The sequence below is a fragment of the Pungitius pungitius genome, chromosome 15, assembly GCF_949316345.1.
Source record: "Pungitius pungitius chromosome 15, fPunPun2.1, whole genome shotgun sequence".
In the NCBI taxonomy this organism is placed as follows: Eukaryota; Metazoa; Chordata; class Actinopteri; order Perciformes; family Gasterosteidae; genus Pungitius; species Pungitius pungitius.
This window is the reverse complement of record NC_084914.1, coordinates 6732150-6756784: the sequence shown is the minus strand read 5'-3', so window position 1 is coordinate 6756784 and position 24635 is coordinate 6732150. Positions and strand designations below refer to the sequence as shown.

At 41.3% G+C, this 24635-nt stretch overlaps 1 protein-coding gene across 2 annotated transcripts in view; it reads left to right on the top strand.

Moving 5' to 3' along the window:
• ak5 (adenylate kinase 5) overlaps nucleotides 1-24635 on the top strand; it is a 37190-nt gene that overhangs the window by 9017 nt on the left and 3538 nt on the right. For both annotated transcript variants that reach the window (XM_062557732.1, XM_037459034.2), the window contains 7 exons: nucleotides 636-749; nucleotides 8195-8386; nucleotides 10917-11007; nucleotides 14269-14339; nucleotides 19234-19279; nucleotides 20418-20459; nucleotides 23750-23913. In XM_062557732.1, coding sequence (XP_062413716.1) covers nucleotides 636-749; nucleotides 8195-8386; nucleotides 10917-11007; nucleotides 14269-14339; nucleotides 19234-19279; nucleotides 20418-20459; nucleotides 23750-23913 — 720 coding nt within the window. The remainder of the gene's footprint in view (nucleotides 1-635; nucleotides 750-8194; nucleotides 8387-10916; nucleotides 11008-14268; nucleotides 14340-19233; nucleotides 19280-20417; nucleotides 20460-23749; nucleotides 23914-24635) is intronic.

Sequence of the window (24635 nt, the reverse complement as noted above, 5' to 3'; positions counted from 1 at the left end):
TAGCTTTTCTCATTCTACCTACACTGCATTAATCTGTTTGCTGGAAACTGGAAGAGCTTTAATCTCTTTGTGGTGCATCGAGCTGCTGAGTTCCATCTGTGTGTGGAGGGACATTAAACGGCTGTTTTAGTGAGCGGTGGTTAGGATGTTATTTTTAGATCACAGCGTTGCTCTTGTATCTCTGTCATATCGCACGATAAATTCAGCCGGGGGATAAACATGCTGAACTCCAGCCATTAGGAAGTAATTGATGCTAAGCGATGCTGGCACTATCTGGCATTAGGTTCAATCAAGGCAGCTTTTTCTGCCACATTTTGGTATATGCATGTACAATCAGATGAATTAATTATTTGTTATTATGGTGTTCTAAATCATCTAACATTGTGATGAATCTGAAAATTGCTTCAATGAACTAATCTCTTTCTTCATGCTCCTGCTGAAAAAAAATTTATGGTAGAATACAACTACAAACACATTTTTCTTTAGAATTTGTAGCTGAAAAGACTTGTGTTTTTATAGACTCAGTTATTTGTATTGTTCAAAAAGCCAACAATTTCTACTATTATTATGGTCCTTTTCTTGTTCATTGCTCTATAATTAACTACGTAACCTGTTGCTTTTACTGTCTTTCTCAGGAGACAACAATAACTGAGATAAAGCAGAAGATCATGAAGATCCCAGACGCCAATGGTATCGTCATTGACGGGTTTCCTCGAGATGTGGGCCAGGCTTTGTCCTTTGAAGACCAGGTGAGTTCAGGTTGAATTAACTACAGAGGATTACCTCTGAAGCTGTAAATATTGAAGTTTGTTTTATATAACTGATGACTGTAAATTGAGTTTGTACGGAGCACTATTTCTATATTATTCTCCAATTGAGAGTAATCAGTCAGTCAGTGTCCTCGCAGCGTCAGGCGCACTGTTTTGATTTTGTCTTCAGCGTCATACGTCCTGCTGGCATTGACTTACATCTCAAAGGGTTCTGCTTACTAGTCCTGCAGCCAACGTGTTTCAGCTGCTGCTGCTGCTAAAGTATTCAACAGTGAAACATTGGTTTTCCATTCGGCTGTCCAGTCGATGCTTCGTGGTCCTGGAGGTAGAGACTCGATGAGCGAGCCCACTCGGCCTTCAGACCGGAGGAATGATTCACTGTCTGAGCATTGAAGCCATTACTGAAGTGTCCCTTTCCGAGTCCCGAAATATATGGTGGGAAAGACGGCCATATTTGTTTCTACCAGCTTAGACGCTAAAGGCTACTAGTTTGGGGTTTATCAATTGAGCGCGAATTAAGATTGACTTTAAGATGTGGTCATTTGACGGTGGTTTGGTCTGTTGTGCAGTTAAGCGAGGACGTTGAACTTTCATTGTTCCCCTTAACTTCAGTTTGTAAGGGAACCGTAGTGCTTCATAGCACTATCCTGCAATCCTGCAAACAAATTGCTTTGTGCATATTTACTTACTTTTGCAGCAAGGTTTCTGTGAGTGAGGTTTACTTCAAGCAAATTATATTTATATTTCTTCATTACCTGTTAAATGTGCATTAGTCTGAGAGAGAGAGGTGAGAGCCTTAGTGTCCCATGGTTTCCAAAATGCTGTGAAAGATAATTAGTTTTTACCTAAATTGAAATTGAAGCCAAAGTACAATAACATCCACACCGGCTTTTAAACGTATCTATTAATGATTAAGATGATGTCCGTTATTTACCCATTGTATTTACCGTGTATTTACCCACTTGTATCATAGATAGTCTTCTCCCTTGAATCCTCCTGGCATACCTGCTTCATTGCACAGCAAGCTGTATGCATTGTGTCTTTGACTTATAAGCCAAACCACTGTGGACGGCTAACTCTCCATCTCGTCTTCGTTACAGTCTCTCGTCCCTCCGGTAATTTTTGAATTCCCTTTCGCTCTCTTTTTTTGTAAAGAGGCCAGGTCCGGGCTTAATGAGATCTTGTAATGTGGTTTTCTGCCTGTCTCAAGATCCACCTCGTCTGACAGCGGATTAGTGCGTGTTTTCTCTGTCAAAGCGGCACGAGGAACAGGAAGAAAAAGGGTGATATTTTTGGCTGGCTGGTGTACAGAGAGAGGATTTCTAAAAACGACAAGACTCAGACACTCACAAATAAGCCATGACTATGTTATTATCAGAAACTCCAACTATTACAAACATGGAGATTAAATCTGAAAATTGTCCCTCTGTGTGTAAATAGAAAATAAAGACACAGTTAGTGACAAACTCACTTACAGGCATTTCCACGTTCAATGAGCCTGTAAGTCTCCTAATTAAAATGCAGCATGATCTCTCATTTTTTACACTGGTTAATTACTTCTCGTAATAGATAGAGAAATTTAGTTCAGCTTAAATATTTCTCGTTTTTGTTCTTGTTGTTGTCACAATGTCATTTTAATCGTTGCATTAAAGGGATCACCGAAAGGCTGCATGACAGTTTGTAAATGGGCCCCGGGGGCTAGATAAGGAACAGAGGAAGTTCACTGGAGATTAAATCACTTAGATAACACAAGTATACAGTTGTTTTTATAACCAAAGGCTTATACTGTTGCTGGTGATTGGACGGGAGATGATGACCGCTCATGCACTAATGCACAGATACAGAAGCCATAGGGATTTACAATATAATTAGGTGACAACTTATTATTATAAAGGAGCAGCTCTGGAGCAAAGAAAGGGGAATAATAGCGTCATGCTCCCTCCCTTTTTAAAATCCTCTCTCTTTCATTGTTTCAGGCTGATAGTGGAGGCTGCACCATGAGATATCACTGCTCTCTCTCCTGCTGTCCAGCCTCTACCGTTCAGATGAATCGTATTGATAACAATGTTAATTAATTCATCTAAGTTGCCATTACTCGTTATCATCAACTCGTGAGTTTTACAAGCAGCAGAAAGCACACCTTATTGGTAAGGGTTTGGTTCATGCAGGCTTATGCATCCTGCAGACACTCTTACAGAAGTACTCAACATGGTTTCCCATTAATATTCGCCTCAAAGGGACAATAAGTGGTAAAGGTGAAATATTGTATATTGGCAACAAAACATTAAGGACATTTGAATGGGGGCAAAGGGCATTTAGTGCAACAATTTAACATGGAAAGCACGGCATCCAAATTTAATGTGTTTTGTTGTTTACTTCATTGTGCCGCCCTGCGCTTATGAAACCAACCTACCTCCTTGTTTGCCTTAAATTAAGCTCGAGCCAGGATGCTACTATCTTATCTTAGCATAAAGACTAGAGGCGGCAACACAGTTTGCTAATTAACATGTGCACTGAACTGTACCAACAACAGTTTGGTATTTTATCCGGTGTTTTGTGCTGGACTATTGATTCGGCGCCAGGTACTTCCGTTTCCCCTGTGCACTCTCTTGGTGATAATTTAATCTAATTGTTGCCCAGATTAGCTCAAAGTAAAGACAGAAAACAGAAGGAGATGCAAATGCAAAATGTGCATCAGGTGTTGCCGTTATTGCAGCTGGGTGAAGATGCAATTTATTTAGTTATAACTTTAGTAAGTCATTTCCTTGTCATTTTTGGTGGAGGTGGTTTTTGTATCCATGTAATCTACATATAGTAATTTCAAATATGGCCCAACTGTTGTTTTAGGTTTGAGGAAATCTTACAGATACAATTATTCTACTGTGATTACATATACACTGATGTACACTGTATAAAGTATAAACACTTACAAATGTGCATAGTTCTATGAATAGAAACCAGTTAAAGTTCAAATATTGACTAATATCTTTTGTACTTCTTATATGCTCTCACTGGGTGTTTTTAGATCTGTTTCATTCTAACCACTATGTGCACATTTTATGACTTTCACATGTGGATTTGATGTTGATATTTTACTGGTGATCGAGACTACTCATAAAGGACGCCCCTATTAAAAGATTTCCTTGATGCTAAATATTGCTGTCATTTGAACGTGCCCATATAGAGTAGAGGAAGTAAATTTCATTTTACACCACTTTATTTAGCTTGTAATGCATCACTTTCATTTGGAACATCTTTAGTGCACAGTTGCATGCAGTAGAGCACTGAAACTGAAAGCTCTCATAGCGAAGGCAGAACAAAGATATTTCTGATGTGTCCTCACGCAGCACTTTGTGGTCATTTTTTATGTAATTGCATTATAGTTTTTATTATCTACTGTAGGGACATTGCATTTGATTACTTTATTTTACACACTCTGTTGCTTCTATGTTGTGTTTTATTCACATAAACTGACTGATGCACATCAAGTAGACGTTTTATCTTTCACAGAAGAGGTTTTGGGGACCCCATGACAGCCTCATACAGCTTCAAAGCTTTTTTTGTCAAAAGGCGGCCTTGGCTTTAAAATATTGCTGCACATTTTTCTATGAAGTTGGTTGAGCTTTAATACACAAGCGCAAACCAGTCCCTCTTCAGAGCTTCACTCCATAGAATATTTGCAGAGCCCTTTAAAGGGTTAAATCTGACTAATTCATTGCATTTCCAAATGAATCTCAAAGCCACCCGCTGCTCCTTGAAGCATCGTGCATTCATATTCTAGAAGGTTCATTGCTTTATTTTGCATCCCGAGCAGTGTGGGGGCGAGTGATCCTCCGAGGACCTGCAGCACCCGTTGTGATCAGTCTCCCGTCATCCCATGCTGCTACTTTGCCCTTTGCAACATCACAGGAGCCATCTATGAGGTTCTCCCGTGAGGCGCCGCTCCTGTTTATAGCAGCCCGCTGAGACCGTCTGACCCTCCATTCTCCCATCCAGGCTTTCGGAATCCACTCCTATCGACTTCGAAGATGTCATTCTGTCTATTCATGCAGACCTTTCAACTGATCAATCGTAGTCTTTGTCACTTATCGCTAAAAATTGCCAAACTGCCACTCAAATATGAGGATTTGTTAAATATGGTTGTGGTTTGAAAATTGTTGGGTTTTTGACAAAACAAGCAAATTGCATGATTCTGTGACGTTTGACAGGTCAGTCTAACATAATATCGAGACTGTAATTTATAATGAAAATAGTTGTAATACAAAGCCAGTGAATCCGTTAACTCTTCTGCACATTCCTTCCAGAGGAAAGAGAACATTTAGCTTTGGGGAGAAATGCTTACTGTATATTGCTAGTGCATTTTGGTTTATTCTACAAAGAAGTTTACGAAGGTAAATTGCAAAGACAGCAGTGTTACATAATTCAAATTTTAGAAAGCTTACAACGCTTTCATGCTTTGTAAGAAAAAAAACGTTTTCTTTCCTTTAATCTTGAGGAACTTTGCACCTAGATAGAATAAGAACTAAGAATAAGCATTAAAAGCGTGAAGGTGATTTACTAAAACCTGCGCTGGTTACAGTTGGTGATCGGGGGCCATTCTTTGTAAACATCACAGACGGCTGCCTTTCTTTTCACTTTCTTTTGGGAATCGAGTCACTAAAAAACCCTCAACCGAAGTATGGGTTAAAGGTAGGATTATTTTATCATAAATACCACTGTTACTGCACCAGTGCCGGTTTAGAAAATTATGAAGATGTTGAGGTCATCTGAAACTAATCTAATTAGTTGAGAAAACAAACCTGTAACTACATAGTCCCTTTGGAAGAGCAAATATGGCAAACATTGCCCAGTTTCAATTCTTCACTCTTTTTTATTTCCTTATGCTGTAAAAAAGAGATTTTTGTCTGTTGGTTGGACGATTAAATCAATTTGTCCCCTTGAGCTTTGTGAAATTGTAATGGACAGCTTAGTCAAACCATTTATTGTGGATTAATTAATAATGAAAAAGACTGTTCCCTAGAACCAGCTGCCTGCTTAAAATGAATACATGCCCATGAACCCTGAAGGGTAATGGAGTTATGTACTCTATATTTGTTTGGATATTGGGATTAATGCCATTCAAACCTCCCTGGGACAAATCAAAAGTCCGTCCGGGCTTTTGGGGAAGTTTTTCCATATCTAAATCCAGGCTCGATAAACAAAGAGTGTCTATTATTCCGGACAGATTGCAAAGCCCTCGAGGCTCATGTAAATAAATTTGACTTGTTGTTCTCCATGAGAGGAAACGACCCCCAGACACTCCAGTTCACGTGGACAGATGGAGACGACTGATACTCAGCAGCTCTGCATGGTCAGAAAGGCAGAGCAGCAACAACAGCAGTCCGCCCTGACACAGAGGATCGGATATCTCTTCATCAACCGCAGATTTAACCGGATCAACATCCGGAAAGAGTCCATCGTGATTCTTTTAACTTAGAACAGTTTGGGATAAGTGACTTAGCTTTGATTTTACACAGAAGTTGTTTACCGAACCAAATTCAAAAGTCGGCACAAACATCTGTATCAAGTGGTTCCGACCAAACCATAATCAACTATTTAAGTGTGTAAATACATCTGTATTTTGTAAGTGACATCAGTATCAAACTCACATTTAGCTGTGTCATTTCAGCATTTTAGAATCTAATGTTGTGTTTTGCAAAGGAGTTGGGTAGGAGCTTCTTTAAGACGTGTGTACGTGCATGCACGTGTGTGTGTGTGTGTGTGTGCGTGTGTGCGTGTGTGCGTGTGTGTGTGAGAGCTAGTACCAATTGCTTCCTGGCCTTTTAGCAAGCGAGATAAAACACGGACAAAACTGCCAGCATTAAAAATGATGATGTGATGATTTCACATTTTTAGGAGAAATTGTAATATTCTTTAATGTCTTCTTGTTACTAAACAGCAGCCGCCATCTGACAGGCTGCACAGCATTACAGCACCACTGAAGAAAATTCCCAAGGGGAATGAATGTTAATTTAAAGACTCAAAACCAAGTGCTTTCTCCATTCGGTATCTACCTCTAAAAATAACCATTCTTGTCTCTGGGTGTGTGCCAGATAAAATAAAGTCTCTGGAGTGTTCATTTCATCGAACGAAGTAAGAAAACAAAGTACGAATCGTATCAAAAAGGTTCCCAGTGGCGGTGAGCCGGGTGACTGGTTTGTGACTTAATACATTTAGGAGGTCAGAGCCAGTGAAAGTTGCGAGTTATTTCCCTTTGACGCAGCTTTGCATTGGATAGATTCAACAACAACAACAACAACAACATTTTCCCCTGATCTTTGACTAGTTAGCACACACCTCAGCATGTCTACTGCTCGTACTTGTTGGTTACCGGGTAATGCTTTTGTGTTTGGGTCTTTGTAAACACAGAAGCAGCCGAGCTCCTCATTGTGTCACAAATTAAATCTCTATCACTCCGTCTGTGCTGCTGCTGTTGTTGCCTTTTAACCTTTTACTTGAAATGGAATCGCTTGTTTGTATTTTCTTGGCACCATAACTTGGCAACAGGCCTGTGGCAGTAATCACAGAACCTCCCGACTGCAGTGATGTGAGCTAAATGCTCGGAGCTTTGGTGTTAATGTTCACGCCGTTGAGGTTTTGGAGCCTCGGCCGGTTGAATTAAAAAAAGCTTTCTCACGTCAGATTAAGTCAACGTGTTTTTGAGATGTACTTAACCGGGTGTCTGCGGCTCAGAGAAAGAGATGATTCTTTCATATCCAGAGGATCCGTGGTGTTGCATGTGAATGCTGCAGCACTGATGGGCAGGTGGAACGTTGGTCAGGTGGTCACCTCGCATGGCAGCACCTGCAGTCAGTGTATGAATCGATGAACGGGGGGGGGGGTAAAGCGCGCTGATAGTTCAGCAGTTTCCTGCGATATTAGTTCTTTAAAGTTATTTGGATCCGCTTCCAACTTGGTCTCGCTGCCAACTCGTCGAATGCCGGCGGTCGCTCGGTGTCCCGCAGCATCAGATGCCGACGCACCCCGGCTTTCAACTAACTCTGACTTGATTCAGCAGAGACTTCATTGGAATTTATCAATAATTTAGTATACACGCATAAAAAATGAATGAATATGAACTCCATCCTGAAATAGGATTGTTGTAGGGAAGGGATGCTGAGGCCAGAAAAAGCCTGATCCCGCCGGGAGTCCATCACTGGTGCTGTGGTTGCAATGAGGGGGACTGGTTACAACCCCCTGATTAACGAGCAGCAGCGTGTCGCATCTGATTTGATCTGAAATAATAAGCGACAGCAGCGGTGAGGAGAACATTTAAATGGTTTGCATCAACAACGGGATTGGCTCAAGGAAACGCTGCACAATCTGGTACTTGAATGTCTTACACACCTCTCTCTCTCTCTCTCTCTCTCTCTCTCTCCCGGTAGATTTGCACTCCCGATCTTGTGGTGTTTCTGGCCTGCACCAACCACCGCTTGAAGGAGAGGCTTCATAAGCGAGCCGAGCAGCAGGGACGACCGGACGACAACCCCAAAGCCATCGACCGCCGCCTGACCAACTTCAAACAGAACACCATTCCTCTGGTCAAATACTTCCAGGAGCGAGGCCTCATCGTCACAGTAAGACAAGGGGGGGAAGCGTCCGCGCGCCATTGTCAATACTTTCAGCAAATATATGTAAATTGAAATTGAAGGTTATCTCAAGACCCTTTTCATATGGACCGTATTAATCCATTTGTTACCCGGCGTTCCCTCATGATCGACGGTGGCAAGAAAAAACTCCCTTATAATAACCAAGTGAGATAGACGTTACGGTGACGCCCTTCACAGTGAAGATTTGTTATTTCAGGATATTTATTTTGAACACGGTGGAAAAATGGAGTTACGTTGTTGGAGTCGAAAAATATTCTACTTTTGAGTATGGAGTTAGTTGAAATAGTCTTCCGACCCCCCCCCCCCCTCGACCCCCAAAGCGCCTCAACACTTTATATTATCATTCACACCCATTTATACACTGATGACAGGGGTTAAAGTGCAGGGTGCCCACCTGTCCACCAAGAAGCTATCTGCTCATTCACACCTGTTCCACCACCGCGGGGGCAGCCTGCAGGAACGATTTAAGGGAAAGCGTCTTGCACAAGGACACATGGACGTGCACTAACCCATCCTCTTAACCAGTGGACTCCAGAGACTGGGGGTCGCAAGCGAGTTTATAGGCTCACCAAATAAATTGACAGAACGTGTACATCTGCAAAGGTCTAGCTTAATTATTACATCAACTCTGATGTGAAAGTTCATCTCATATTCAAATCTTTTCGTTGATGAGAGTAAGTAAAAGTGTCTGTTTTCAATAATATCAAAGTTGTAATCAGACGTATGTATCTTCAAAAGTGCTGGTTAAAGTATTACGGATAATATCAGGTGATAATTGGTAATGGAAGTAATTCCTTTCATTTAGTTCATTCACGCACTAATCCACACACGCGTCGCCATGGTTTTTGTTTTGGATTTCACCACAAAACCGACTGCACTCTAATGAACTAAAACAAAATGCAATTGTTGTGAACAGTATCTAGTGTATCTGGGCACAAACTGATTTTAAAGATAACACACACACGGACTGTGCCCTCCACAATGGAGCCAAACGGGAAATTGCAGCGAAGGAGAGATAATAGTTTGTTGAACCGAAGCCATCCTGTCAGCTGGCAGATATCACGCAGATATAAACAAACAAAAAGGCACCTAGCGACATCCTGCGTGGAGCGGGGGGGTCACTAGGTGTTTGATTATTATTCCCGCAATATAAGATACTGGCATTGAGGCTAATCAGTCTTAATTAAAGAGAAAACTTATTTTGCTGAGTTCTAGTTGGCAGCTGCAGAGCAGGACAGCTCTCTACCTTCTGCACCTCTCACAGACTCCACCCCCCAATGTGCTGCATGGACCAAAAATGTTAAGAGTCAACTAAATAAAACAGTGAAACACGTTAAAACTTAAAACATGCTACGTTATTAGGTATTAGGCAGGGGAGTGAAGTGTACTGAAATGCATGTATAATAATCAACACTGTTGGGGGAAAAAAAGGTGTTCGTATAAGAACCCGTGGGCATACATTTTAGTAAGAAACGATGGAGGAAGTGACCGAAGCGGATAACAGCAGCGGACAGAGACACGATGAGCTCAGAGTTGAGCCGCTGCGCCTCCGCGTCGGGGGGGGGGGGGCAGCTGGTGCAGGTGATCCATGCACGTCCAAACCGGTAAGAGGTCTGGGGGTGCACCTGGAACGACTGACTTGGATTTAATGAATTCCTCCTCCTCTGCCTGAGCAGCTACCGTAATTACACAAATCTAAAGCTCCTAATCTGTCCCGGAGAAGTGAAACCTTCTCTGGAGAGCCTCAGGTAGCCTCTGTATGGATTAAGCCTCTCTGTTGAAGTGGGGCCACTTTCCTCTTCTCATCCTGCCGGATGAATTGAGAGCTCTCGTGGGTTTTGGGGGGGGGATTGCTGCGCTCTGCTCCTTTTTCTACAGGTGGGGTTGCTGGGCAGCAAGCTCAGCATGGTTCTTTTTTTTTTTTTTTAGGTAGTCACCATGGAAACCCTAACAGGGCCGTTGATTGTTGGTTTTCTTCTATCCCTCCCTCACATTTTGCCATTTGACCCCCAAGTTGGCGGTAAACCCTGCTGAGATTCACACACCTTTGATCCGGTGTGCATATGGGTGTTTTTTTTTCTCCATGCACAAGGTCGCATTGTCATCGTCGCTGATGGAAACAAAAAGGAACAGCCAAGGGGCGCATTGGGGGCGGGCGGTCTGCTTCGATCGGCCTGTTGCTCGCTCACAAACCACATTCTTCACGGTCAATCTTAAAGTGCTTTTTTGTGCTGAGAAAGACAGGCGGAGGAATCTGAACGGGTCCAATTGACACAGAAGAGAGGCCAATTAATCCAGTGTCATTAAAGCGTCTGGGGGGGGGGGGGTATAATATGAAATAACCCTTGTGTTTCATCATATAATGATCTCGTGTCACGGCGGCTTAACGGAGCCAGCGCGTCCGCTTTGTGTTTCGTGGCGTTGTAGGTTTCTGCGTACGGATGAAAGGCCACTGAACACCGGAGGTGTTTTTGTTACATTTTCTTTCTCCTTTCAGTTGGACGCTGACCGCGATGAAGAGGAGGTCTTTTGTGACATCAGCATGACTTTGGACAACAAGCTGTTTCCCTCCAAAGAGCCAGCAGCCGGTGAGATGAGCATTTGTTGACACCCCTTTAAAAAGTACCACACTGCTAGAGAGTAGACTGTATAATTCTCGATGTTACAAATATTGTTGCTTGTCTCGAAGTCAATGGGGGTTTTGAATGGGGGTTTTCAGAGATGCAACACAGCCTTAGCCTATTCTAACATTTTGGTCAGTAAATATCCCATTTATTGAATTTTTTAAGCTTTAAAGTGTCTTAAAAGACACTTATCTTTCAGTCTGATTCTGTGAAATGTGTTGGTGACACTACAGTAACATTGTCTCCCTGCTAAAAGGTATCTGTATTTTTTTGTAGAATGAATCTACAGAAAAATAAGGATACATTCCACAAGGAGGAACTCATACTAACAATTTAAGTAAAGGCGTTTACTCTGCAAAATGTGTACATCAAGAATATTTTTGCATTTTTAAGTTCAATTTTGATTGCAAGAATTTCATTTACAGTATATAACAGTATTTCCACACAAAATGAAGAGTCCTGAGTACTTTTTCCACCACTGTGCAGTTGGTAGTAAATGTTACACACCTGGAGAAGCAGCCAGTACTAGATAGCGTTCAAGACTATCAGAGAAAAAGATGTTTTAGTTATTGCAAAGAAAAAATATGTTGGACTGTGCTCCATGTGTACTTGGTAGTGTGAGTAAAGGGCTTTCTACAGCAGCATTGAGCCAAATTATGGTGAAATGCAATAGAATAGATAAGCATCAAAAAATGTTTTAAGAGCTTAATGTGTTTATTGTAAAATTGATCCTGCAGAATAATCCACGTACACAATAACAGGGAAAGAACATCACCCACCAGCTCCCTGATTACCACAGGAGTTGGCATAGCAACCAGAGAAGCAGGGTTTGCCAGGCTTTGTGAGGGATACAGATTCAACAGGGTTAGAGTCAGTCTTTCATCAGTCAGATGGAGACGGTATACGTGTGGTGTAAAACCCGATAATTTATCTTTGTATTTTTTTGTAAACGTGCCATATTGCATTTGCATTCCCGACTGAGACAACCTCATGTTTAAAAGATATGATCAGTGGCTTCTCGGGAGGTGTTTCTGCAGTGATTTCATGAATTGATAGAGATAATTAAGGTTTTAGCTAAAAGGAAAACGAGTCGACACAGAACTAAGCTGTCTAATCAGCCATCATTTTGGTTGCAAAGCTGTCATTGTTTTTCATCCTGACAAACGGTGCACCGGTTCCAACGGATATCCCTCATCATCCCGTCCGCCTCGTGGTGAAGAGTTACTGTAGATCAAAAGATCGCACTTTAGTGTCTGTCTGTTAAATCAAAGTCTACAGTCAACAGCCAGTTAGTTTATCTCAGAGCTTCGCCCAAAGGTAACAAAATCAACCTGTACCATTAAAGCTCATTAATTGAAATTAAAAAACAGCAATATGCCGTTTTATAAGAGGTTAGGTTAAGACTGTGTGTTGGTCAGGATCATCCATCCTTATCTAGACAAACAAAGCCAAAGCATGATATTTTCCTTAAACAAGTCAGTTTGTGCATAAACCGATTCTGGCAGAAGCAAACTTGTTCCGTTTTCCCCCCAAAAAATGATTACTTTGAAAAAGCTCTGTATGAGCTTCAACACGCCTTTGTTTCTTGATTCTTCTTCTATCTTTGCCTGATAGACGTGTTGTTCTTTCTTTTTTCTTTTTTTTTCTTCTAGTCTGCGTTGAAGCTGTAATGAGAGAAGTTGTTGCAAACCCCGCGGGTTATAGAGCACTCTAAGAACAACTTGTGGTTTATAAATAAGCTTGACTTGGCTCTTTTTCGCGCTTGTGTTGTGTTGCCACACAGCTCGGGAACACTTGCAGCACAGCAGGAAGCTGCGTAGGAACAAGAGCAATACATTACCAATTAATTATTATGCAACACACAGTAAAATAACATTAAAGGCATTCCATGCAGCAATAGCACTGTTTTCACTCAGTAGGAAACTAGTTTTGGAAGGAGAAAATCTCTTTGGATTCATTGTTTTTCTGATCAGAGAGCAGCGATCAGCCAAAGAGAGCTGCCAGCAGACAAGTAGGACAGTTTGGATGTGGCATCATTACGACACAGCTGGTCTGCATAATTTGTACATTAAGTGATAAGGGACCCATAAGGGAGCTGAAGTGATATTCTGGTACAATGCATCAAATGCTGACATTTATGTTTGAACTGTACAATGGTCCCTTTTAAACACAATAAATAAATAAATAAGCATAATGGGGCCGAGGCTCACATTCACAGCACATCTTTGACATCTAAATTGCCAGCTGTCAAGTAGTGAAGGCGACGTGCTTCACGGCACGGACACTGGAATGCACCACGACTGTGAAGACGCACTTTTACCACTTGAATTGCACAAAGCAAACGCCTCCTGGGGAAAATGAAAAACAAGAGAGTTCAAGCTGTTATTAAAGACCAATAATCAAAAGGCCGGTGCTTTTGATGGACTTGCTAGTGTTTGCGGATTTGTACTAAATTGATTGTAATATATTAAACCCTGTAAAAACTTTAGATCATTTTGTGCATGCGTGAACCAGGGATGGAGAGAGCTGCGCATCACAACGACACGTCCATAGAACACTTTCAGTATGTAGCTGCACTTTGAGATGCATTTAAGAGCAGCGTGACATCAGTACATTTGTCATGGTGTTCTCCTGCATATGTTTCCTGTAATGGAGCCTCACAGTAACAGGTCCATCCAGGCATAAAAAGATGCAGGTGGCAATTTGACCCTACGAAACGTCTCAAATTCATATTACAAACAATCTGAAATGTCACGTGTGAATCTCTAGCTTCAGGCTTCAATTATGTGAAAGATTTGGTGAAAAAGCTTCAATCGGCTGTTATGAGGAAGTAGACAAATTTGAAGACAAATTTCATCCCATCTGCTGCTTTTAGCGCCATGTTGTTGCCCTGCCGAGAGGAAACAATTACCACTCCTGCTCAGTCTGGAGTTTTGTGTTTCTTTTTTTCATTAAAAATGCCTTCCATATGTGCAGCATCGCACGTATGAAATAAAGATCCATGTTGCTTCAGTGACACTTTAAAATGATCAAACACAATTGCAAGATCGCAGGGGTACAAGGGACTGTTTATATTACACAAGCTCTAAGAACTAAGTATTTTCCAATGAAAGTAGCGAAAATAATTATCATGATGAATGCAATCCTAAACATGGCTAATGCTTTTGAAAAAGATTTAAGAGCAAACTCGTAGTTTGTTGATGGTTGTGTTTGTTCTGTCTCCAGGTCCCAGTGAGCTGGATCTCAGTCTACTGGGGGAAACCAGCTTGGCAGATGTTGCTTGCAAGTACGATGAGGTAAGATCTGTGTCTAAGGTGATTTAGAATTTATAATACTGAAAAAACGTCCGTCTTGACAGCAAGTAGGTTTCTTGGTTTACCACACAGCCGTGTTTAATGTGTTGAAAGGCCCGGAAGACAACAACTTTTCTTTAATAAAACTCATCCAAAGAACAGATATTTCCCCCCATTTCCGCATCTGGTTCTGAGAGGTCCGTGGATGGAGGATGTTGTGGCTGCGTGATGCTTGTTCGAGGGCGCAGACGAGGGTCATCCCTCCACGCTGCAGTGATGCGTAAACCCGGACCTCCGTCTCATTTCCCCTCCTCCGAGTGTCTGGAAACAAATGGCTCAGCTCTCTCGTTCTCTTCATCTTCTACTCAACTGTCTAACTGGAGGACTTCCGTGCCGCTGCCTGAGTAGCTTTGACGGGCCTCGGGGTTTCCGAGCAGGCATTTTTCTCTCCCAGAGAATGTTCTCTTCTTGTTTTCAGCCGCACCGCATTCATGAAGTGCGTTGAATTCACCATTGGGAGCTGATCGTGACTTACGGGCCGCTCAGTGCTTTGCTGTCGGTTGAGTAAAAAACAGACCTCGTTTTCCCCATCTCCCTTTCTCGCTGCTTAACATTTTAATGTATATATTTCTTTTTCTGTTTCTAGCAATTTGGTTCTCCTGAGTATCGGTCTAGTTTTGGGGCATCTGTTACTCAATTTGATAAACAATGATGTCATTGTTTTTTATTACCTTGGAATGAGGCGCTTCATGCACATAAGGTCACAAACTTACAAATAAGCGTATTCATGTATAGATGGATGTTTTTTTCCGTTTGGTCGTATTGATCAGACGTGTCCACGGAGCTTTAATGTTTACGCCCTGCGCGTAAGCAGATTTGCTGTCACAGCGGGCCGCTTTGTTACAACAAACATCAAGCTGTGTGATTACCTAAATAAAAGCCTCTTAGTCACATGAACAGTGAACTTCAAGTGGGGATGATTAAATAGGGAGTTTGTGGCAACGGTCAATGAATAACTGACAACTTCAGAGGCAGCGTAAGTCGTGATGCATCGATGCTTGGACCCGGTGGAGGACGAGACGAGAGATACCTCCTGTCTCTGTGAAGGGGAACGAAGGATGGGATGGGAGGCAGAAGGGAGTTTTCGATGCACAGAAAGGACGAGCGGACGCCTTGGGATGTTTTCCTTCAATTATTTCTAGCTTTTCTCCACCTATGATTTATTCCATGAGAAAGAAAATCGTTGATGTTTCTTATATTTCAAGTGCAGTTCAGTGATGAAATGTAACAAGTACATTTTAGTACATAATGTATACAGAATGTGTTATTTCACAGCGTTGTATTTTTACATGATAATTCGTTTTTTAACACTAACAAATATGTAGTTGTTGTTAATGCTAATTTTGGATACTTAGTAGAGTAGACTATTACTGATTATTATTCAAATATATATATATATATGAATGTACATATATACAAATAAAAAAATAACCACTCAGTAAGTACAAGCACCTCAAGTACGTCAAAATTGTACACAATACGCATGTACTTAAATTCCACCAGTGAATACTACTGAAGGCTCCATAGATGATCATTTAAAAAGAACTTCCATCATCACATCATACATTTTAAGAGCATCTTGCAGCTGCTTTCTGTGAAAAGATGATGATGATGATGAGGAGGAGGAGGAGGAGGAGCACTCTGCCGCCCACCAGAGCATCTTCACAGTCCTTTTGACGGACAGTTTGATGTTGTGGTCCTGAGGTTTGAAAATGCTGAGTCGAGGCTGACGGCTCACCAGTCTGAAGCAAAGGAGTCATTTGCAGAAATGAAGATCAAGAGGCCGATAAAAGGGAATTAGTGCTACTTTATTTGTATTACACAACTCAAAATGGTTTGAAAAATTGTATATTTTAAATACAAAACATAAGCTTACCAAATATGATGTTTTTTTCTGACTAAAAGAACTCAATGTTTGAATCATATATTTTTTTATTTGCTAACTTTTAGGTTTGGGATATTGAGGAGCTCGTGTTAATGATCGGACACGTGTCCATCGCTCACCATCAACATCGGAGAGTGTGTGTTTATGTGTGTGCGCATGTATTTACATACATATTTTGTCTCCTTTACGTGTTTGCACAGCGCGCTGTGCATGTCTCTCTCTCTCTCTCTCTCTCTCTCTCTCTCTCTCTCTCTCTGAGTCACCACACCAGTTGGTGTACCCACAAGCCGAGCTGGCTCGTCGTTGGCGCGCAGCACTCCCTCCCCCACACTGACGCCATTTTCTTTTCCTTTTTTTTTTATCTCTCACATAGCTCTGCTTCACTTGATCCAGTGTCTCTGCTGTTATATTATTAAATCACAACAATTAGAAGTCAGTTTCTGAGACAATCATAGATCGGAAGCTGTTCTACCTAAATGGAAATGTCAGGGAAGGTTGTTTGTTTCTTTCAGTCTCCGTCTGCAGAAGCTGTGATGTGAGACCCGACCGACTTTGATCTGTAACTTCACACCCAACACGGGATGACACAAATGTGACGTGTCGCTTTTAACTTCATGTTACCAACTTTCATTGAGAATCACGTCATGCAACGCTGCATTACTTAGATAGTTTCATTGGATTCATCATAATGCTACATTCAGAAGATCTTGTTATTCCAGTATATATTAGATGGTCAAATATGGTTAATTGTCCTCATCCTGTAGCACAACAAGTAGATGTGTTGACTGAATATGTTAATGAAAATGAAAGAATAATTGATCATTTTTATGATAATTCAACATCATGGTTAAAGATGTGTCATATTTAAGCACAAAAACAACTTGGTTTGGGAAACATAATGAATTGGTTACATCAACTACTTCGTTAAAGGTGAGGGGAGTGCAGTCGTCATGGTTACAACATAGACTGTCAGCAGGAGACTAGAAACTAGAAGTTTTCCATCATTGTTTTTCCAACCATGCGACCCCAACCTCATCTTCACATGGACCCTGTGTAACCAATATATCATCCGATAAAGGTGTAACATCGCAGTTGTATAGATCTGATAGAGTTTTTGTTTTTTTCCTTTTTGCCCCTGGTACATTATTTAGGTTCGTCCTGCATCAACCAACTGACGACATCAGTATCTTGGACTGATCCGACCTCCGTTTGCCTTTTAGAAGCCCATTAACATTTTAAAGCCACAGCAGAGGCTCAACTTTTCAATAGAAATGAGACAGCACTTAACCACAGAGTCAATTGGGGAAATATTTGATCAATGGTTCCCTGAATGATTTTCCCAAATTAAATTAGAAATAATGTATTCATGTTATTTAATTATGCATTCAAATATAATGAATTTGTTCTCTTTGGTCATGTATGTCCACAAATGAATAGTTCATGTATCACTAACACTCCATTTATCTTGGCTCTGTTGAACTTGATACAGTAGTATTTTATTTGTATAAATTCTTGGATACTTTACATTTCGTGAGATGTCTGTTAAATATGATGATGTGTTTCACATTCCATAAACATTAATATAAATAGAGATGTTATTGTAAAATTGTAATTTTACAGCTAAAAGAACATTTTTTGGAGCAATGAATAATCAACAATTCATCAATTAACGCAAACATAAGGGAATGAAAAAATTTAGAAAACAATTGAGACGGACATTAACACTGACTGATTCGTTCCATTGTTGATACAAATAATATATATGTATCTGCTCAAGGTGATTATACACAGATTAACATATCAACAGTATATTCCTGCTTCATCTGTGTCATGGCTGTGAATGTAATCCTCTTCTACTTAACAAAGATCAGCTGGCAGTGTAATCCTGCACCATCACAATCACTATATAAGTATTCAATACCATACCACAATACCATCAAGGTATTCAATACCATACCACAATACCATCAAGGTATTTGCTGGTCATTTGGGCCAGAGATACGCAGATGGCCAAAGCCGAGGAGAATAACCATGGAAACCTGCAGCAATGATGGCAATGATGGGGGAAATATCTGAAAGAGTCAAATGAATCATTTCATTCTCCAGAAACAGATTAAAGAAAGTGGCAAATATCTTTCAGGCAATTATCTCAGCCGCGCTTGGACTGATTTGTTTGTACGTGTGAGGCTGCTGGCGGGTTGACTCCCCCGGGGACACTGAGCGTTGTCTCTGCACTTGCTCTCTCTCTCGAATTTCATCTTTTCGCTCTTTCCCGTGTTCTTTTTCTGTCAAATGCTTGCGCAGTGTTTGTACAATTTTTTTTTGTGTGTGCTTTTATTTACTCCCGTCTTTACAAATATGTGTCGAGACATACTGGATGCTACAATAACAGCGTCAATGCACAAAGCGGATCTGTGCTGTTGTTCTAATTTAAGTGATTTTCTTAGATTATTCTCCTGCCAATTAGACAGAATATTACAAAACCTAAAACGACAGCCAGAGCCACGTTTCCTTGGTAACGTGCAATAAAAGCTGCTGATCGGTGGCGCCAGTTGACAACCAAGAAGAGGAGAAAATGGCTCAGGAATTGTTGTTTGTTAATAATGTTTTGCAGTAAAAAGAAAACAAAATGTTTAAGTTATCTGATGGAAATATGTTTGGCTGTGAGACAACAACATGCTGCTTACTTGCCAGTGTCTGTATTATTAGATTTTTATACATAATATCAGACAAGAGTAGAGAATTCCCATCATATTATAGGTCACATCTTGAAATGATTTTTCTGTCAGAGCAACAAAAGCAAAAAGCAAAAATGTACTTAATCGTTTCAGCCTTCTTTTATCTCAAGTTTTTCAGTCCAACGCACATTGACGACGCAACTAATTGAAAAATAAGAAGATTTTGACAAGTGAAATGCAAATTATACAACAAATCTTTCCTCGGTCTACACAGGTGGAAGAGGAGGAGGATACTGGGTACGCTGAAGGAACCGCAGACTGTGAGTTGATGTTAAATGATTTAAACTAATGAGATTGAAAACGCGCTCCCTGTCTTTCCTCTTTGAGCTGAACGTCACATCGCAACTATTCACAGAAGCTTTATTCACCTCCTCTGCCTTTTTACATAAACCCGGAGCTGACTCTATTCAATATTTGATAGTACAAACACACACACAACGTTTGATCCCAGTGGCGGGGCCATGTAAACGTTGTGCCCCGGCGGCTGAATTAACTTCCCCTCCCTGCAGTCGCTTTGCATCAACAGTATTGATCGTATAATGGAGGGAGGGGAGGGGGGGGGTGGGGCTTGTCTGTTGATTCTGCTGTCAGTGCCAGACCTGATGTTTATCTCGTCAGCTAGCTGTCGCTACGTTAACATCGCCCAGTACAGAGAGGAGGAACAGTTCCTTTACATATCAAGAATACGAATGAATAATTTATTCTAAAGTTGAATTAATGAGATTGTTCACAAAGGCAAATTCAATTGCTGGAATTGTACAATTTAACAACTGTAAGTTATTCCAAGGGAATGTACTTCCCGTTTAAAGCATCTGGGCACGTTCCTGCTATTCAGTACATACTGTGTTTATTTTGTATAAATATAAGTTCTTCAATGCAAACTGCTGCTGCTCAGAAAAAAGAATTAAATTAGATTTAAATGAAAGTTTGTCCACTTGAAACAATATGTAGGAATTAGTGGCATCTAGTGCTGAGTTGCAGTTTGCAAACAACTAAACATCCCCTCTGTAGGGATGCGTATATTTAGGATTTTACATTTTACAAATAGGAGCAACTCTTTTGAAATACTCGATTGAGTACTTGATAGAGCAGCAAGTTATGATTACAACGACAAAGTCACTACATAAAGTCCTCAACATATCCCTTAAGATAAATGTGAAGAAGTAAAAACATTTCTGAGAATAAAGAAAAAGGAAGATTATGGACATCCAGTCAGATTCAAGGTCTTCCTGGAAAAAGAGATTTTTAATCTCAAAGGTACTGAAAGGAATGTATCAATTGTTTCTGCGTGCATCAGTGTGTGTGTGTGTGTGTGTGTGTGTGTGTGTGTGTGTGTGTGTGTGTGTGTGTGCGCACAATATGCTTTATGTGTGTCAATCAATTTCTTTCTTCCACCAGGTTATACAGAACAGAAGAAACCAAAGGTCATCTTCATGATGGGTACGTACATGAAGACAATCACACCCACACACACACACACACACACACACCATGGCACTGGTGGAGCTTTCCTTACGAGACGGACCTGAGAGGCACACGCACAGACACACACACACAGGCGGTCACTCTGCTAATCAAGGAAAGGGCTAAAAGCGAAGGTTAATATGAGATCTGGGACTCACACAATGACCAAATCATCACTTTGCCACTACAGAAAGTACTGAAATACTGTTATTTATGCCAACTGCATAAATAAAACCCTCACCTTGTGTCACCTGAGCAGGTTTTATACCACACAATGAAAGGTGAGCTACGTTGGCAAATACACTGTATATTCCTTTTCATTCCGTCCTTCCGCTTTAATGGCTGTTGTTGCTGTTCCCCCTGAATGCACAATAGTGCCAAACAATTAATGGAAATGTAATCGAGATTTAGCCAATTGCGATTTTCAAAATGCAGATGGTGCACCATTTATCAAAGTGAGAAACTAGCACAACATGTTCTGGTAATGTCTCATTTTTTATTTTGGACCATTTAGTTAGTTTAGTCTTTTTACAAACTTCAGAAATACAGAAATTTGTTTTTCCCTTTCGATATTCACCTTTTTCTAACTCAGTAGAACCTTTTTTAGATTTCTAGTTTCATTGCAAGCTATATTCCTGATGGTTTTTGCTGGCGGGTATGTTCATCAATCATTCATAGCCTGATTTTCATTCCTAGAAAACCTACATATTTATTTATATATTCTTTTAATGGCTGTCGACAGTGTTTTGGGATTTCTGGAGTGACATCCTGACAAAATGGGTTTAATATTAAACAAGAATTTTAACCTGGCTTTACCCAATGTTCTTATTTTAGTTTGTAACGATAACGAAAACTTGAAATACAAAAAAAGTACTTCAATAAATCAAAATTGTTAATCTAAAAAAAAAAAAAGATTAGTGCAGCTTTAAAGACTTTGTCCGCTTAACTTCAAACAAGCATTGGAGTCCAGCAAGGGAATACATCTTTATACTGCTTTATTCACACCATATAAAGAGAGCACAACACCCACTAAAAGCTAACTTAGCTTTTCACCTGACGACTCATCGTCTGACGGACCACATGACCTGAATCCTATTCGTCAGGTGTGTGGTTGCCCTTCCAGTCGGGTCACACGCGGCGCTGACGTTGAAAACAAGGTCGACTCACTCACGAGGACTCGTCTCTTGTAAACTCAAAGCGTCCCCCCCCCCCCCCCCCCCGCATACCCCTCACCTCGTCGCTCCTCTGAAAACCTGCTCCACTGCTGCTGATGCTGCAGCTTCTCGGGGTTGTCTGTCACACTCTTTTATCTGGTAAAGTGCTCAGAGGTGATGGGAGCGACCACCGCGCCTGCTCGGAGATTTGAAGTGGCAGTGAGTTGGGGAAAACAGAAAATAGCAGCATTATGAAAGAGTAATTTCTTTCAATTAACGCCCCCACCTCTGATTTGGTAATATTTCTATTATGTACAGTGTTTCAATTAAAAAAGCTTGATATTTCTTTCTTTCTTCTTCTCTCCTTCCGGTCCTTCTGCTTTCTCTCACTTCCGTCTTCATCATTTCTACTTCCTTTTTTTATGCTTCAAGTGATCAAACTTGCATTTTAATAGTGAAAATCCTGCCGAAAGGTACTAATAGTTTAGATGTATAGTTTTAATAATCTTTTGTGTTGATACAATGGAAACTTTCACGAATGAAAGAATCCTTACAAGACTAATTTATAAGCAGCAACCGCCACACACTAGTGTTAAAGAATAAAAAGGTGTTTTAAAAAAATCTCTTCTTATTGGATTGTGACATTGTGTAGAAAATACTGAAATGATATTATAGAGACTGAATCCTCTTCTGGTATGACCGCCAAGAATAATTAACTTTAGTCTGTCAAGGCCAGTTCATCTAAATTCCACATGGTGTGAGGCAAGAGTCTCTGGCAGCAGGTTTGAGTTTGATCCGACTGTCCAAGCGAGTCCCTAACAAGCCTGGTGGGTCATTATTTTACTCTCTGACTCAAGTGTGAAGCAGCAGAGGAATACCTCTAGTGAGCAGGCTGGGGGGGGGGGTATATATACAGCCAGTGAACATGTGCAGCATGTACAATGAACACCCTCCACTTCTATTTCCTGACCCCCCCCCCCCCCCCCCTGGTCGACTGCGGGCTCGTAGCACGCCGTGCTCTCGCAGGAGACGGTGGTGCAGACTTTTGGCTTTTTGGGGGGGGGGGGGCAGCGACTCGCCGAGAATACCGATGAATGTGAAGCACGTCTGGAGTGTCATTGCTGTGCCAAAGGCCGGTTATGATAAATGGCCACTGTCTGCTGAACGCAGCTTCATGGCCGTGTAACACAGTTAGCGCCGCGATAACAACATCCGCAGACCTCACAGCACAGCAGTCACGGGGCCGACCAAGTTGAGATTGCTGCTGTTTATCTGTGTGTTTTTCGGTGTGTGTGCGGGGCCCTTGTTTATCTATCTTTGTGAGGACCAGTAGTCCTGGAAAGCGAGGTACTTCTGGGCCTGCTTTGTTGACTTCAGAATTTGAGGTTATGGTTACGTCAGATGTCAGAGAGGCAGCACACGCTGTGTTCTTTAGATTCATTTATAAATTCTCCTCCTGATGCAGTAGAGTGATGTTGACGCCTCTCCTGGAGCTCCTAAAGCATTCCTAATTTAAAATCTCTAAGAACAACCCGACCTGTCACAGCTTTTTCAGCAAAAAGAAAAGAAGAAAATCGATGTGAGCTTGAGCCACAAGCCAAAAAGGGAGAAAAGAAAACATTGTGTCAAGAAAGACATTTAAACCCTGACTCCTTTCTCTCCTCCACACAGCCGGCCAATCAAAGTGTCCTCCAAGTATGAAGTGGCATGAAGCGGTTTAAAAGTAAAGAAGTAGTTCTTCACATTTCTACAGGAACCACTTCACTGGTTACGCTTTGGTGGCAGGAAAAGTATTGCGTCAATGTGTAACCTCACAGTTTGTGTGTGTGTGTGTGTGTGTTACTGTGGAGGAAATGATGATCCATGACACTTGATAATCAGCAACTGTAACATGCGCGCAGACGCACACACTCACAAACGCACACCGGCAACTTCAAGATGCAGATCTGTGAACAGAGAACTGAATTGAAAAGATCTTCGCAATTGCCGCAGATATCGGATCCGGATTTTTAAGTCTCGCTTCACTTTGTGTGTGTATCTCAGCAACCACTTATCTGTGAGGATGGACAGACGCCTGCTTGAATCTGTGTGTGTGTGTGTGTGTTCTCTCAGGTGGTCCGGGCTCGGGGAAGTCCCTCCAGTGCGAGCGGATGGAGGAGAGGTTCGGCCTGCGTCACGTCGCCCTGGGTGACTTGCTTTGTAACGAGCTGCAGTCCCACGGCGACAGAGGACGTCTCCTGCGGGACGTCCTGGAGAGAGGGGAGCAGCTGCCAGAGGTCAGTGTGGTGGCAGCGAGTGCATTATCGAGGTAAATCAGTGAAGTAAATGTTAATGTTACTCAGGCCCACGAGGCCGGGTGGCCTGGAGAAAAAGTAGGAATTGGCCATTATTGTGATCTGATCACAATGGTTTAGTGAACTGTGTGTTAGATTTTTAATACTTTGTACATGGGGTCAGTGCAGAAAAGTCCTTTCTTTTTTTGTACACAATAGAATTGCAGTCTTCAATACACACATGAGTTTAAAAAAGAACACGCTCTGAAAAAGTGGATTGTTTTGAAATGAATGCAAGAGGAGGACTTTAAGGCGCAGTGATGTCAAACTGGCAGCATGTCTGAACATAAAAATAAAAGAATAAAGATGTCACAGAGACACCCACACTGTTTGACTGACAACTGAGCACAGAGAAGTGGGTTGAGATAATACATTTAAAAAGAAAAATCCCCCCACAGCTCTGAGGCTGAGAAAACATGTGAACACGTTTTGACATAAATGGATTGGCTTGAGTGCGACAAAGTGTACAAACCACGTTTTTTCATGGATGAAATACCACATTTTGGCTGGGTTCAGCTTGATTCTTTTTTTGCTGTATTTCTAATGCAGTAATGCAAAACACATTTTCTCATTGCTCTTCCTTTAGTTTGTTCAAAATGAAGATGCCACATGAGCTTTACAAACTAGGCGTTTATAAGACCCAATTGTCGGCAAATCAGACCATA